This window comes from Pristiophorus japonicus, chromosome 4 (assembly GCF_044704955.1).
Source record: "Pristiophorus japonicus isolate sPriJap1 chromosome 4, sPriJap1.hap1, whole genome shotgun sequence".
Lineage (NCBI taxonomy): Eukaryota > Metazoa > Chordata > Chondrichthyes > Pristiophoridae > Pristiophorus > Pristiophorus japonicus.
This window is the reverse complement of record NC_091980.1, coordinates 100559378-100572845: the sequence shown is the minus strand read 5'-3', so window position 1 is coordinate 100572845 and position 13468 is coordinate 100559378. Positions and strand designations below refer to the sequence as shown.

The following is a 13468-nucleotide window of genomic DNA, read 5'->3' as shown; positions in this document are numbered from 1 at the left end:
CATTGGAAATTGCCAACATTTTAAAAGAGCCACCAACAACAAAACAGTCGGAAGTAGATTTTTAATTTGTTAAAGGTTCTCTTAAACTTATTTTTTAATTTTGTGTATTTTTTTTAAAGTGGGGCACACATTTGACTTTTCACTTGGAAATTGTCAACATTTTAAAAGAGACAACAACAACAACAACAAAAGTACGGCGATTGTTTTTGGCACGGCCGGGCCGCCGTGGTCGGCGGCGCAGGCGCAGTGTGGGGTGGGAGCGGGGGATTGTGGGTCAGCTGGCGGATGTTGATGTCGCCGGGCGTGAGCTCCCAGTCCAGCGGCGGCCGCTCCTCGGACTCGCTCTACCCGAGCCCGTGCAGGTGAGGCGGCCCAACTGCCCGGGACAGGCCGGGGTCAGGCTGCTGCGGCCGGGCTGTGATTTCTCTCTCTCTCTCTCTCTCCCTCTCTCTCTCCCTCCCCCCGGTAGTGAAGGAGGGTCGGGCCTGTCTGCTGCCGCCGCCGCCACCGATTAATTGCAGCGGAATTAGCGGCCTTCACCAGGGGAAAAAAAAATCAATAAAAAAAACGGAGACACCACCGCCGCCGGGTTTTCGTTACCGCCCCCCCCCCCCCCCCCCCCCGGGGCCTGGCCCCTGAAGCCCAAGAGTCTTCAAACTACCCCATAAAACTTGCTGGGGTTCGGGAACAAAATAACTCCACGGGCCAGTGTCAGGGGCTGGCTGTCCGGACAGGGCCATTTTTGTTGTTGCGGGTTTTGTTGGGAGACCTGCTCCATTTCTTCTTTCTGAACAGCTCTCTCGATGTCGAATGTAGAAGTGGTAGCAACAGAAAATACAGTCTCGATAGGAGTACTTTCAATCTCTCTTCCTCCCCCCGCATGTTTTCCACAAAAAAACCCACTACCTGCATGGCTTTTTTAAAAAAAAACTCTTTCTCCCATGGCATCATACAATTTCCATTTCAGATCTGCACTTGCAGTTTTATGTGGCGCCAATCTGCTGATGTAGATTATGGGCGACTAATCTGGAAGTCGGCATTTTGAACTGTCTTGGGTGAAACTAGAGATTGGAAGTACTGGGTTCGTCACTTGCTTGCAGAGTCAGCATCTCATTTGGTTCAAAGTGCTGATTTCTGGGTGATTTAGACGGACCCTGAACCAATGTTGTGGGAGTGGTTCCCTGTTCTAAGAGGAGACCTGAAGTGTTGGGGCTCCATGGGCATGAGATTCAGTAGTGAATTTGATAGCTCCTGCAAGGTAGGCAACCATTTAGTACAATCTTGAATCAGTGTTCTGGCATTTTTTTTTAATTTAGTTAACTTGATTGCTCAGCTTCCTTCATCTGTAATTTCTTACTGCGAGATCCCAAGTGGATTGGGCTGGTACACTTGCCCATTATTTTCAAGGGATTTCCTGTTATTGGTGATCTGTTTGCTATTGCCCTGAAGTTCCTTGCTTGCTGTGCTGTTGAATTGTATTGGGTTTAGGGGTGGTACAGCTGGTGGCCAGGTCAGTCTCTGCAGATAGTTCTTCCCAGCCACCAGCTTTAGAAAATCTGATGTTTATTCTGAGGCTCACACCTGAAAATTTCCCTGCTCTTTCTCGCCCCCCCCCCCCCCCCCCATAAACCCAATATAAAGACAGCTATAGTTTTGATTTGCAAAACCAATCTGAGTCCCTGGTAACAGCAAACATTAGGGTGGATAAAACTGTAGAACAAGAAGGATGTGGATAGTTACATTTGCAAAAGCGCAACATTTTGAGAAAATAATGTGGAAACAGCAGGACAATACAATAGTCATAGTGAGAAACTTCAGGATCTACATTAATTATTTAGACGAAGGAATTGAAATTAATATCTCCAAGTTTGCAGATGACACTAAGCTGGGTGGCAGTGTGAGCTGTGAGGAGGGTGCTAAGAGGCTGCAGGGTGACTTGGATAGGTTAGGTGAGTGGGCAAATGCATGGCAGATGCAGTATAATGTAGATAATTGTGAGGTTATCCACTTGGGTGGCAAAAATAGGAAGGCCGATTTATTATCTGAATGGTGACAGATTAGGAAAAGGGGAGGTGCAATGAGACCTGGGTGTCATGGTACATCAGTCATTGAAAGTTGGCATGCAGGTACAGCAGGTGGTGGTGAAGGCAAATGGCATGTTGGCCTTCATAGCGAGAGGATTTGAGTATAGGAGCAGGGAGGTCTTACTGCAGTTGTACAGGGCCTTGGTGAGGCCACACCTTGAATATTGTGTTCAGTTTTGGTCGTCTAATCTGAGGAAGGACGTGCTTGCTATTGAGAGAGTGCAGCGAAGGTTCACCAGACTGATTCCCGGGATGGCGGGACTGACCTATCAAGAAAGACTAAATCAACTGGGCTTGTATTCACTGGAGTTCAGAAGAATGAGAGGGGACCTCATAGAAACGTTTAAAATTCTGATGGGTTGAGACAGGTTAGATGCAGGAAGAATGTTCCCAATGTTGGGGAAGTCCAGAACTAGGGGTCATAGTCTAAGGATAAGGGGTAAGCCATTTAGGACCGAGATGAGGAGAAACTTCTTCACCCAGAGAGTGGTGAACCTGTGGAATTCTTTACCACAGAAAGTTGTTGAGGCCAATTCACTAAATATATTCAAAAAGGAGTTAGATGTAGTCCTTACTACTAGGGGAATCAAGGGGTATGGCGAGAAAGCAGGAATGGGGTACTGAGGTTGCATGTTTAGCCATGAACTCATTGAATGGTGGTGCAGGCTCGAAGGGCCGAATGGCCTACTCCTGCACTTATTTTCTATGTTTAACATAATAAGAACATAAGAATTAGGAACAGGAGTAGGCCATCTAGCCCCTCGCCTGCTCCGCCATTCAACAAGATCATGGCTGATCTGGCCGTGGACTCGGCTCCACTTACCCGCCCACTCCCCATAACCCTTAATTCCCTTATTGGTTAAAAATTTATCCATCTGTGATTTGAATACATTCAATGAGCTAGCCTCAACTGCTTCCTTGAGCATAGAATTCCACAGATTCACAACCCTCTGGGAGAAGAAATTTCTTCTCAACTCGGTTTTAAATTGGCTCCCCCGTATTTTGAGGCTGTGTTCCCTAGTTCTAGACTCCCCGACCAGTGGAAAAAAACCTCTCTGCCTCTATCCTGTCTATCCCTTTCATTATTTTAAATGTTTCTATAAGATCACCCCTCATCCTTCTGAACTCCAACGAGTAAAGACCCAGTCTACTCAATCTATCATCATAAGGTAACCCCCTCATCTCCGGAATCAGCCTAGTGAATCGTCTCTTTACCCCCTCCAAAGCTAGTATATCCTTCCTTAAGTAAGGTGACCAAAACTGCACACAGTACTCCAGGTGCGGCCTCAGCAATACCCTGTACAGTTGCAGCAGGACCTCCCTGCTTTTGTATTCCATCCCTCTCGCAATGAAGGCCAACATTCTATATTCGCCTTCCTGATCACCTGCAAACTAACTTTTTGGGATTCATGCACAAGGACCCCCAGGTCCCTCTGCACCGCAGCATGTTGTAATTTCTCCCCATTCAAATAATAGTCCCTTTTAATGTTTTTTTTTCCAAGGTGGATGACCTCACATTTTCTGACATTGTATTCCATCTGCCAAACCTTAGCCCATTCGCTTAACCTATCTAAATCTCTTTGCAGCCTCATTTTGTTACACTACACTCTGTCCCCTCTTCCAGGTCATCTATGTATATTGTATACAGTTGTGGTCCCAGCACCGATCCCTGTGGCACACCACTAACCACCGATTTCCAACCCGAAAAGGACCCATTTATCCCGACTCTCTGCTTTCTGTTAGCCAGCCAATTCTCTATCCATGCTAATACATTTCCTCTGACTCCGCGTACCTTTATCTTCTGCAGTAACCTTTTGTGTGGCACCTTATCGAATGCCTTTTGGAAATCTAAATACACCACATCCATCGGTACACCTCTATCCACCATGCTCGTATATCCTCAAAGAATTCCAGTAAATTAGTTACACATGATTTCCCCTTCATGAATCCATGTTGCGTCTGCTTGATTGCACTATTCCTATCTAGATGTCCCGCTATTTCTTCCTTAATAGTTTCAAGCATTTTCCCCACTACAGATGTTAAACTAACCGGCCTATAGTTACCTGCCTTTTGTCTGCCCCTTTTTTAAACAGAGGCGTTACATTAGCTGCTTTCCAGTCCGATGGTACCTCCCCACAGTCCAGAGAATTTTGGTCGATTATAACGAATGCATCTGCTATAACTTCTGCCATCTCTTTTAATACCCTGGGATGCATTTCATCAGGACCAGGGGACTTGTCTACCTTGAGTCCCATTAGCCTGTCCAGCACTACCCCCCTTAGTGATAGTGATTGTCTCAAGGTCCTCCCTTCCCACATTCCCATGACCAACAATTTTTGGCATGGTTTTTGTGTCTTCCACTGAAGACTGAAGCAAAATAATTGTTTAGGTCTCAGCCATTTCCACAGTTCCCATTATTAAATCCCCCTTCTCATCTTCTAAGGGACCAATATTTACTTTAGTCACTCTTTTCCGTTTTATAAATCGGTAAAAGCTTTTACTATCTGTTTTTATGTTTTGAGCAAGTTTACTTTCGTAATCTATCTTTCCTTTATTTATTGCTGTCTTAGTCATTCTTTGCTGTCGTTTAAAATTTTCCCAATCTTCTAGTTTCCCACTAACCTTGGCCACCTTATACGCATTGGTTTTTAATTTGATACTCCTTTATTTCCTTGGTTAGCCACGGCTGGTTATGGATTTAGCAACAGTTGAGTGTTTCAGAATATTGAAATGTTTTGGAATATTTTCAACTAAATGAGAGATTAAATCCTCACTCAGATTTTCATGGCTATACTTACTATTTTAGAAATTCTATTATTGTAATTGAAGTGGTTGTTTAAATGAAATGTAATTTTAAGAGGCCTTTAATTGCCCTTTGAAAAGTAGAGAGAGACTTGGAGAGTGTAAATTCTCCATTTTTTAGTATTTTATTTTGGGGAAGGAGAAAAATACTCGTGTAAAAACAATTGCCTTTATGATAGCTCATGTAGCATCTTTTATGACACTATTATTTTTCTGACATTTGTGCTGGATGAGGGATTTTAGTGCTGGGATGGAAACATTTCCATAATATTTGCATCTTGTGTATGCATCTTTTAAATATACTAGGTAATAGGTAGTACATAAGAAATAGGAGCAGGAATAGATCATTTGACCCCTCGAGCCTGTTCTGACATTCAATAAGATCATGGCTGATCTGATCTTGGCCTCAACTCCACTTCCCTGCCCGCTCCCCATAATCCTTCACTCCCTTATCATTCAAAAATCTGTCTACATCCACCTTAACTATATTCAATCACCCAGCCTCCACAGTTCTCTGGGGTAGAGAATTCCACAGATTCACGAACCCCCTGAGAGAAGAAATTTCTCCTCATCTCCATTTCAAATGGGCGACCCCTTATTCTGAAACTATGCCCCCTAGTTCTACATTCCCCCACGAGGGGAAACATCCTCTCGGCATCTACCCTGTCAAGCCCCCTCAGACTCTTATACGTTTCAACAAGATCACCTCTCATTCTTCTAAACTCCAATGAGTAAAGGCCCAACATGCTCAACCTTTCTTCATAAGACAATCCTTTCATCTCAGGAATCAACCTCGTGAACCTTCTTTGAACTGCCTCCAATGCAAGTATATCCCTCTTTAAATAAGCAGACCAAAACTGTACAAAGTACTGCAGGCGTGGTCTCGCCAATGCCCTGTACAGTTGTAGCAGGACTTTTATACTCTATCCCCCTTGCAATAAAGGCCAACATTCCATTTGCCTTCCTAATTACTTGCTGTACTTTCATGTACAAGGACCCCAGATCCATTTGTACCACAGCATTTTGTGATAATTTTAAATAATTATTTGCTCTTTAATTTTTCCTACCAAAGTGGATAACCTCACACTTTCCCACATTATATTCCATCTGCCAGATGTTTGCCCACTCACTTAATCTGCCTATATCCCTTTGCAGATTCTTTGAATTTTCCTCACAACTTGCTTTCCCACCTCATCATCATCGGCAGTCCCTCGGAATCGAGGAACACTTGCTTCCACTCCTGAAGTGAGTTCTTTGGTGGCTGAACAGTCCATTACGAGAGCCACAGACTCTGTCACAGGTGGGAAAGATAGTCGTTGAGGGAAAGGGTGGGTGGGACAGGTTTGCTGTGTGCTCTTTCCGCTGCCTGCACTTGATTTCTGCATGCTCTCGGCGTTGAGACTTGAGGTGCTCAGCGCCCTCCCGGATACACTAGGGCGGTCTTTGGTCAGGGACTCCCAGGTGTCAGTGGGGATGTCGCACTTTATCAGGGAGGCTTTGAGGGTGTCCTTGCAACGTTTCCGCTGCCCGCCTTTGGCTCGTTTACCGTGAAGGAGCTCCGCGTAGAGCACTTGCTTTGGGAGTCTCATGTCTGGCATGTGAACTATGTGGCCTGCCCAGCAGAGCTGATCGAGTGTGGTCAGTGCTTCAATGCTGGGGATGTTAGCCTGGACAAAGTCGCTGATATTGGTGTGCCAGTCCTCCCAGGGGATTTGTAGGATCTTGCGGAAACAACTCTCTCCAGCTATCGGCAACTTTCCACCCCTCCCAACCTCACCACCGCTGTCTAAACCTCCCCTAGCCAGTTAGACCCTAATAGGGGGTCCGAAGCACGTAAACCCAAATCCTTACCCTAGTCCCATCCCTGCGAGTCCCACGAGTTCGGGCCATTCGGGCCTACCTCAGCGATGGTGACTAGGCCTCCTGCTTTCGAACCTATCGTTGTATCATCAGCAAATTTGGCTATATTGCACTCGGTCCTTTCATCCAAGTCATTAATATAGGTTGTAAATAGTTGAGGCCCCAGCACTGATCCTGTGGCACCCCACTAGTTACTGTTTGCAAACCTGAAAATGACTGTGTTTTCTGTTAGTTAGCCAACCCTTTATCCTGCTAATATTTTACCCCCAATCCCATGAGCTCTTATCTTGTGCAGTAACCTTTTATGTGGCACCTTATCGAAAGCCTTTTGGAAATCCAAATACACCACATCTGCTGATTTCCCTTTATCCACCCTGCTCGTTACATCCTCAAAAAAACTCCAGCAAATTTGTCAAAACATGATTTCCCTTTCATAAAACCATGCTGACTGCTTGATTGTATTATGATTTTCTAAATATCCTGCTACTTCCTTTAGTAATGGACTCCAGCATTTTCCCAATGACAGATGTTAGGCTAACTTGTCTATAGTTTGTTTTCTTTTGCAGTTTTCCAATCTGCTGGGACCTCTCCAGAATCCAGGGAATTTTGGTAGATTACAACCAATGCAGCCACTTCTTTTAAGACCCTAGGATCCAGACCATCAGGTCCAGGGGACTTGTCCACTTTTAGTTTGCTTAGTACTTTTTCTCTCGTGATAGTGATTGTTTTAAGTTTCACTCCTCCCAATAGCACCTAGATTATCAATTATTGGGATGCTTTTAGTGTCTTCTAGCTTGAAGACCGATACAAAATATTTGTTCAAAGTCTCTGCCATTTCCATTTCCCATTATTAATTACCTGTCTCATACTCTTTGAGACTAACATTTACTTTAGCGCCTCTCTTAATTTTTATACACTTGTAGAAGTACTTGCTGTCTGGTTTTATATTTCTTGCTAGTTTACACTCATAATCCTCTTATTTTTTTCAGTCGTCCTTTGCTGGTTTCGAAAAACTTCCCAATCCTCTGGCCTTCCATTAATCTTTGCAACATTGTATACCTTTGTTTTCAATTTGATACTATCCTTTACTTCCTTAGTTAGCCACAGCTGGTTCATCCTTCTCTTAGAGTCTGTCTTTCTCACTGGAATACATTTTGTTGAGAGTTATGAAATATCTCTAAATGTCTGCTACTGCTTATCTATCGTCTTGCCCTTTAATCTGTTTTCCCAATCCACTTTAGCCAACTCTGCTTTCATACCTTTGTAATCGCCTTTATTTAAGTTGAGGACAAAAGTTTGAGACCTAACTTTCTCACCCTCAAACTGAATTTGAAATTCTACCATGCTATGATCACTCTTCCCAAGAGGATTCTTTACAATGAGATCATTAATTAATCCAATCACATTACACATTACCAGATCTAAAATAGTCTGCTCCCTGGTTGTTTCCACAACGTATTGTTCTAAGAAACCATCCTGAATACACTCTGAACTCTTCCTCAAGGCTAACTTTGCCAATTTGATTTGTCCAATCAAAATGAAGTTTAAAATCGTCCATGATTCTTACAAGCCTCCATTATTTCTTGATGTGTACTCTGTCCTACAGTGTAGTTACTGTTGGGGGGCCTGTAGACCGCTCCCACCAGTGACTTATTTCCCTTATTATTTCTTATCCAAACTGATTCTACATCTTGATCTTCTGAGCCAGTATCATTTCTCACTACTGCACTGAGCTCATCCTTATTAACTGAGCTACCTCACTTCCTTTTCCTTTCTGCCTATCCTTCTGAAATGTCAAATACTCCTGAATATTCAGTTCCCAGCCCTGGTCACCTTGCAACTATGTCTCTGTAATGGCTATCAGATTATACCAATTTATTTCTATTTGCCGTCAACTCCTTTGTCTTGTTACGAATGCTGCATGCATTCAGATAAAGAGCTTTTAATTTTCTCTCTACCATTTTTCCCTACTCTGACCCCACTTTCTGATGCACTCTTATGTTTATATGCTCTGCCCCTTCCTGTCACACTCTGGATATCATTACCCCTGTCGCTACCCTACACTATTGCCTTCTCCTTTTTCTTTGACTTTCTACATTTCCGCTCACCTGATCCCTCACAGATATAGAATATGTAGAGGATAATGACATAGAGTGAGTGTGCAGTTATCACTTGAGATGTCCTAAAGCATTTCATATACAATGAGTTGCTTCTTGTTGGACAGTTGCTATTGATACAGGCAAACACAATGGCCCAGAAATAGCGGTTGGAGGCTTCCCGCTGGTGGATGCCTCCGACCGCAAGAATTTCTACGAAAGTACCGGGTAGTCCTGGAGGTTCAGAGACTTGAGGTCCTGGGGCCCACGTATCCCAGGAGCTTATGGGTTTCGTACGCATCACTGGGCTCACGTGGGCCAGTTCAACCTTTCAGAGTAGCGAGATCCCCATTCAAACTTTAGAGTTCCGTATAAAAGGAACCACCATAAATATGAATGGGAATACCTCCCAAAACACACACACACACTGAAAATATCTATGAAAAAAAATTACATATTTCAAATGAATAAAAAATGGAATTTAATTATTTAAAACAAAATTTGTTTTTTTCCCAAAAATAAATGTACATATTTTAACGGGTCTAAAAATAAACTTGCCTTATTTAACAGGATTTTAAATGTTTAAAATCTTTAATGTATTTTTCTGCACTTTAAAAGTCTTGCGCTGACAAAAGCAGGCCTTTCGCCTGCTTTTATTAGTCGTAAGAATTTGAAGGACATTTGCAAATAGCCCAACTCTCCGCCCGCGGAAGCCCTTTAATTTTGGATGCGTGCGATCTGTCGAGAATTTTTGATGGATTTACGTGCAAGTGTTTCGCATACATACCTAAACCCGGAATTTGTGGGGACCCCACGGGTGCTTGCAACTCCTACATTCCCGTAGGAGTGCGATTTCAGGCCCAATATTTATATGATAAATGAAGCTGTGACCACATAGCCATTGAATTACTTTTGAGTTCTTGATTGTTGATACCTGTATAAATATTGCAATTCGCTCACAACCATGGTGTAAGATTGAGATCGGCCATGATATTATTGAATGGCGGAGCAGGCTCGAGGGGCCAAATGGCCTACTCCTGCTCTTATTTCTTATGTTCTTATGAGACCATCCGATCTGCTTTCTTTGCCACTTTCCTCCATTTCCCCTAGCCAACCAGACTAGACTTCCTCTAAGGTTTCCCCCCTGCCCTAGCCCTGAACTCTCTTCTTTCTCTAGTTTCTCTTCTATCTTCTCTCATGCGCTTTCCGCGCTCATCTTGTCCATGATCTCCTGCTCCCTCGACCCTATTCACACTAAACTGCTGATCACTCAACTTCCCTTCCTTGCTCCCATGTTAGCTGATACTGTTAATGGTTCATTCTCCTCAGGTACTGTCCCCTCTCCTTCAAATCTGCCATCATCACCCATCTCCTTTTTAAAAAAAAAACACAACCCTTGACCCCTCCGTCCTTGCATCCTACCGTCCTATCTCCAACCTCCCTTTCCTCTCCAAACGTGTCGTCTCCTTCCAAATCTGCCCATCTTTCCCAGAACTCCATATTTGATTTCCTCCAATTAGGTTTCTGCCCCTGCCGCAATAACGAAGCAGCTCTTATCAAAGTCACAAATGACATCCTATGTGACTGTGACAAAGGTAGACTATCCCTCTTCGTCCTTCTCCACCTTACTGCAGCCTCTGACCAGGTTGATCTCACCATCCTCATCTAATGCCTCTCCACCGTCGTCCAGCTGGGTGGAACTGCACTCACCTGGTTCCATTCTCGTCTATCCAGTCGCAGCTAGAGAATCACCTGCAATGGCTTCTCTTCCCACTCCCGCTCCGTTACCTCTCGAGTCCCCCAAGGATATATCCTAGACCCTATCCTTTCTCATCTGTATGCTGCTACTCGGCGACATCATCTGAAAACACAGCATTAGTTTCCATATGTGCGCTGATGACGCCTAGCTCTACCTCCCCACCACCCCTCTCGACAACTCCATGGTCTCTAAATTGTGTTACTGCTTGTCCGACATCCAGTATTGGATGAACAGAAATTCCTCTAACTAAATATTTTAAAGACAGAAACCATTGTCTTCGGTCCCTGCCCCAAACTCTGTTCCCTAACCACCGAATCCATCCTTCTCCCTGGCAACTGTGTGAGGCTGAACCAGACTGTTTGCAACCTTGGTATTATATTTGACCCCGAGATGAGTTTCCGACCTCATATCTGCAGCATCACTAAGACTACCTATTTTGACCTCCGTAACATCGGCCAACTCCGCCTCTGCTCATCTGCTGCTGAAATCCTTGTCCATGCCTTTGTTATCTCTAGACTTGACTATTCCAACGCACTCCTGGCCAGCCTCTCACTTTCTACCCTCCGTAAATTTGAGGTCATCCGAAACTCTGCTGCCTGTGTCCTAACTTACCCCAAGTTCCGTTCACCCATCACCCCTGTGCTCGCTTCCGAGGGACTGCCTATGATGATGATGATGCTCACCAACCTACATTGACTCCCGGTTAATTAACGCCTTGATTTTATAATTCTGATCCTTGTTTTCAAATCGCTCCGTGACCTTGCCCTTCCCTAACTCTCTAATTTCCTCCAGCCCTACAACCCTCCAAGATATCTTTGCTCTTCAAATTCTGGCTCCTTAAGCATCCCTGATTTTAATAGCCCCACCATTGATGGCCTTGCCTTGAGCTGCCAAGGCCCTAAGCTCTGGAATTCCCTCCCTAAACCTCTCTGCCTCTCTACCTCTCCACTTTGAAGACACTCCTTAAAACCTACCTTTTTGACCAAACTTTTGGACATCTGCCCTAATATCGCCTTATCTGGTTCAATGTCAAATTCTGTTTTATAACGCTCTTGTGCAGCTCTTAAAGGTGCTATGTAAATACTGTATAAGTTGTTGTAAGCTGTCATTTATTTTTCCATTACATTTTTTGTTCAAATTTTTTTTCTACTGGGGATTGGAACACTTTGTTGATGTCGGCAGCAAGTACTCTTGGGGTCAACTATATGCCCTTGGATACAGAATAAAGCTCCAGCCACTCTGCCCAACTATTTGAACCTTAAAACCTACAACATCATTGTGGAATGTTTCAATTTCATTAAATGCTGCGCTGTGGCCTCCTGAGTGAGATTACCAATTGGTGCTGAATTGCTCATAGTTTTGTCATTAGAAACTGAATCTGTCAAGAGTTTATTTCACGTCGGATACTTGCGGCTAGCAGACAGAGAATATTTTTTATCCGGCTGGATGGGATTTGAGTCCACATCCCAGAGGTAACAGACCAATGACTAACCCACTGAACTACCTAATTATCTGGTGACAATTTAAATAATATATATATATTTATTAAAATTCTTGTTAAAACCAGCTGATTTGTTTACTGAAAATACACTTTGATATGTTTGGACTGTCAGTGACTTTAAAAAGGAGCACACTTGGGAGGCACTTGCTGAAGATGGGACCTCGACGAAAAAATATCAAAACATGCTCAAATGTGAATGAAGGAGGAGAAGCTGCAAAGCAAGATGAACCGAGGGACTATATGAATCAGTTTTCACATGAAGTACTGTGTCATATATTCAGGTGGGTACATATATTAAGTGGTTTTTACTATTTCAATATGGTGGGGTAACCTATTCATACTTTGGTTTCTCTCTTCCCTGTGTTTTATTTCACACACAAAATAACAGTGGAGATGGTTTATTATAGTGCTGATCTTTAACTGAAGGCTGAGATGAAATCTTTCAACTGCCACTAAAAGTTCCCTAACTTTAGTAAATATTCTTTCCTAAGCTGAGCACTGAAAGGTCATGGGGGAGGAGAGGGAAATAAAGTAGAATCTGTGTTGTCCCCTCAAATTCACTTCTTGTTGACCTGTCCTTGCATAGTATTGACGCCAATTCTACAGCACCCTCCAAGTTGTGCTAGAGCATGTGAATTGCATTCTGCTCCTGTCAGTAATTTTTTAATGTCTGTGCAGCCATCAGTGTCCACTTTAAAATCTGTTTAGTTTAATAAAGTGCCCAGCAGGTCCAGAGTTGTCATTGGTATACCCCAGGGTTCTATCATTGGCACCCTTCCTCTTTATCATTTATCCACCACTCTTTGATAATCCAGAAACAGTGAATTAACTTTCACATATTTGCCATATGATGTACTCTAGCAGCTCAACCTCACTGACCTCTTGACCACATGGCTGTTGCCACAGTTCCCTATCTTGTATTACCTGGATATGAGAAAGCTACCTCCAGCTGGACAAACTTTGAGGCAGAGGAACATGCAGGAGGAGTATGGGAAGAGAGCAGGACAGCGGGATTAATTTTAGATTGCCCTAGCAAAGAACCAGCAGAGACATGATGAACTGAATGACTTCCTTGTGCGCTGTAAATTTCCATAATTTCATTGCTTAATATCACTAAAACCGAAGACTTCCTCTCCTTGCTAACTTCCTCATTTCATTCATTTATAAACTGAAAGCCCAAATCTGAACCCCTCGCCCATGGCCTTGACCAGCTCCGCTGACTTCCTGTGTCCCAGTGAATCAACTTTTAAGATCCTTGTCCTCCTTTAAATGGCACCATGCCCTCGCTCCTTCCTGCCTGCTGTTCTCTATACATGTGCACATCCTACGTCGTCCAACTCTAATCCATTTCTCATCTATTTCTCCC

At 43.6% G+C, this 13468-nt stretch overlaps 1 protein-coding gene across 7 annotated transcripts in view; it reads left to right on the top strand.

The window, feature by feature from the left end:
* Positions 1 to 267: 267 nt before the first annotated feature.
* fbxo38 (F-box protein 38) overlaps positions 268 to 13468 on the top strand; it is a 115623-nt gene continuing 102422 nt past the window's right edge. For 5 of the 7 annotated variants that reach the window (XM_070878461.1, XM_070878462.1, XM_070878458.1 and 2 more), the window contains exons 1-2: positions 268 to 362; positions 12215 to 12383. In XM_070878461.1, coding sequence (XP_070734562.1) covers positions 12256 to 12383 — 128 coding nt within the window. In that variant the 5' untranslated portion in view covers positions 268 to 362; positions 12215 to 12255. Of the gene's footprint in view, positions 363 to 1180; positions 1259 to 12001; positions 12074 to 12214; positions 12384 to 13468 lie in introns of those variants that run through there. The other 2 variants (XM_070878460.1, XM_070878459.1) reach the window with 2 other exon arrangements.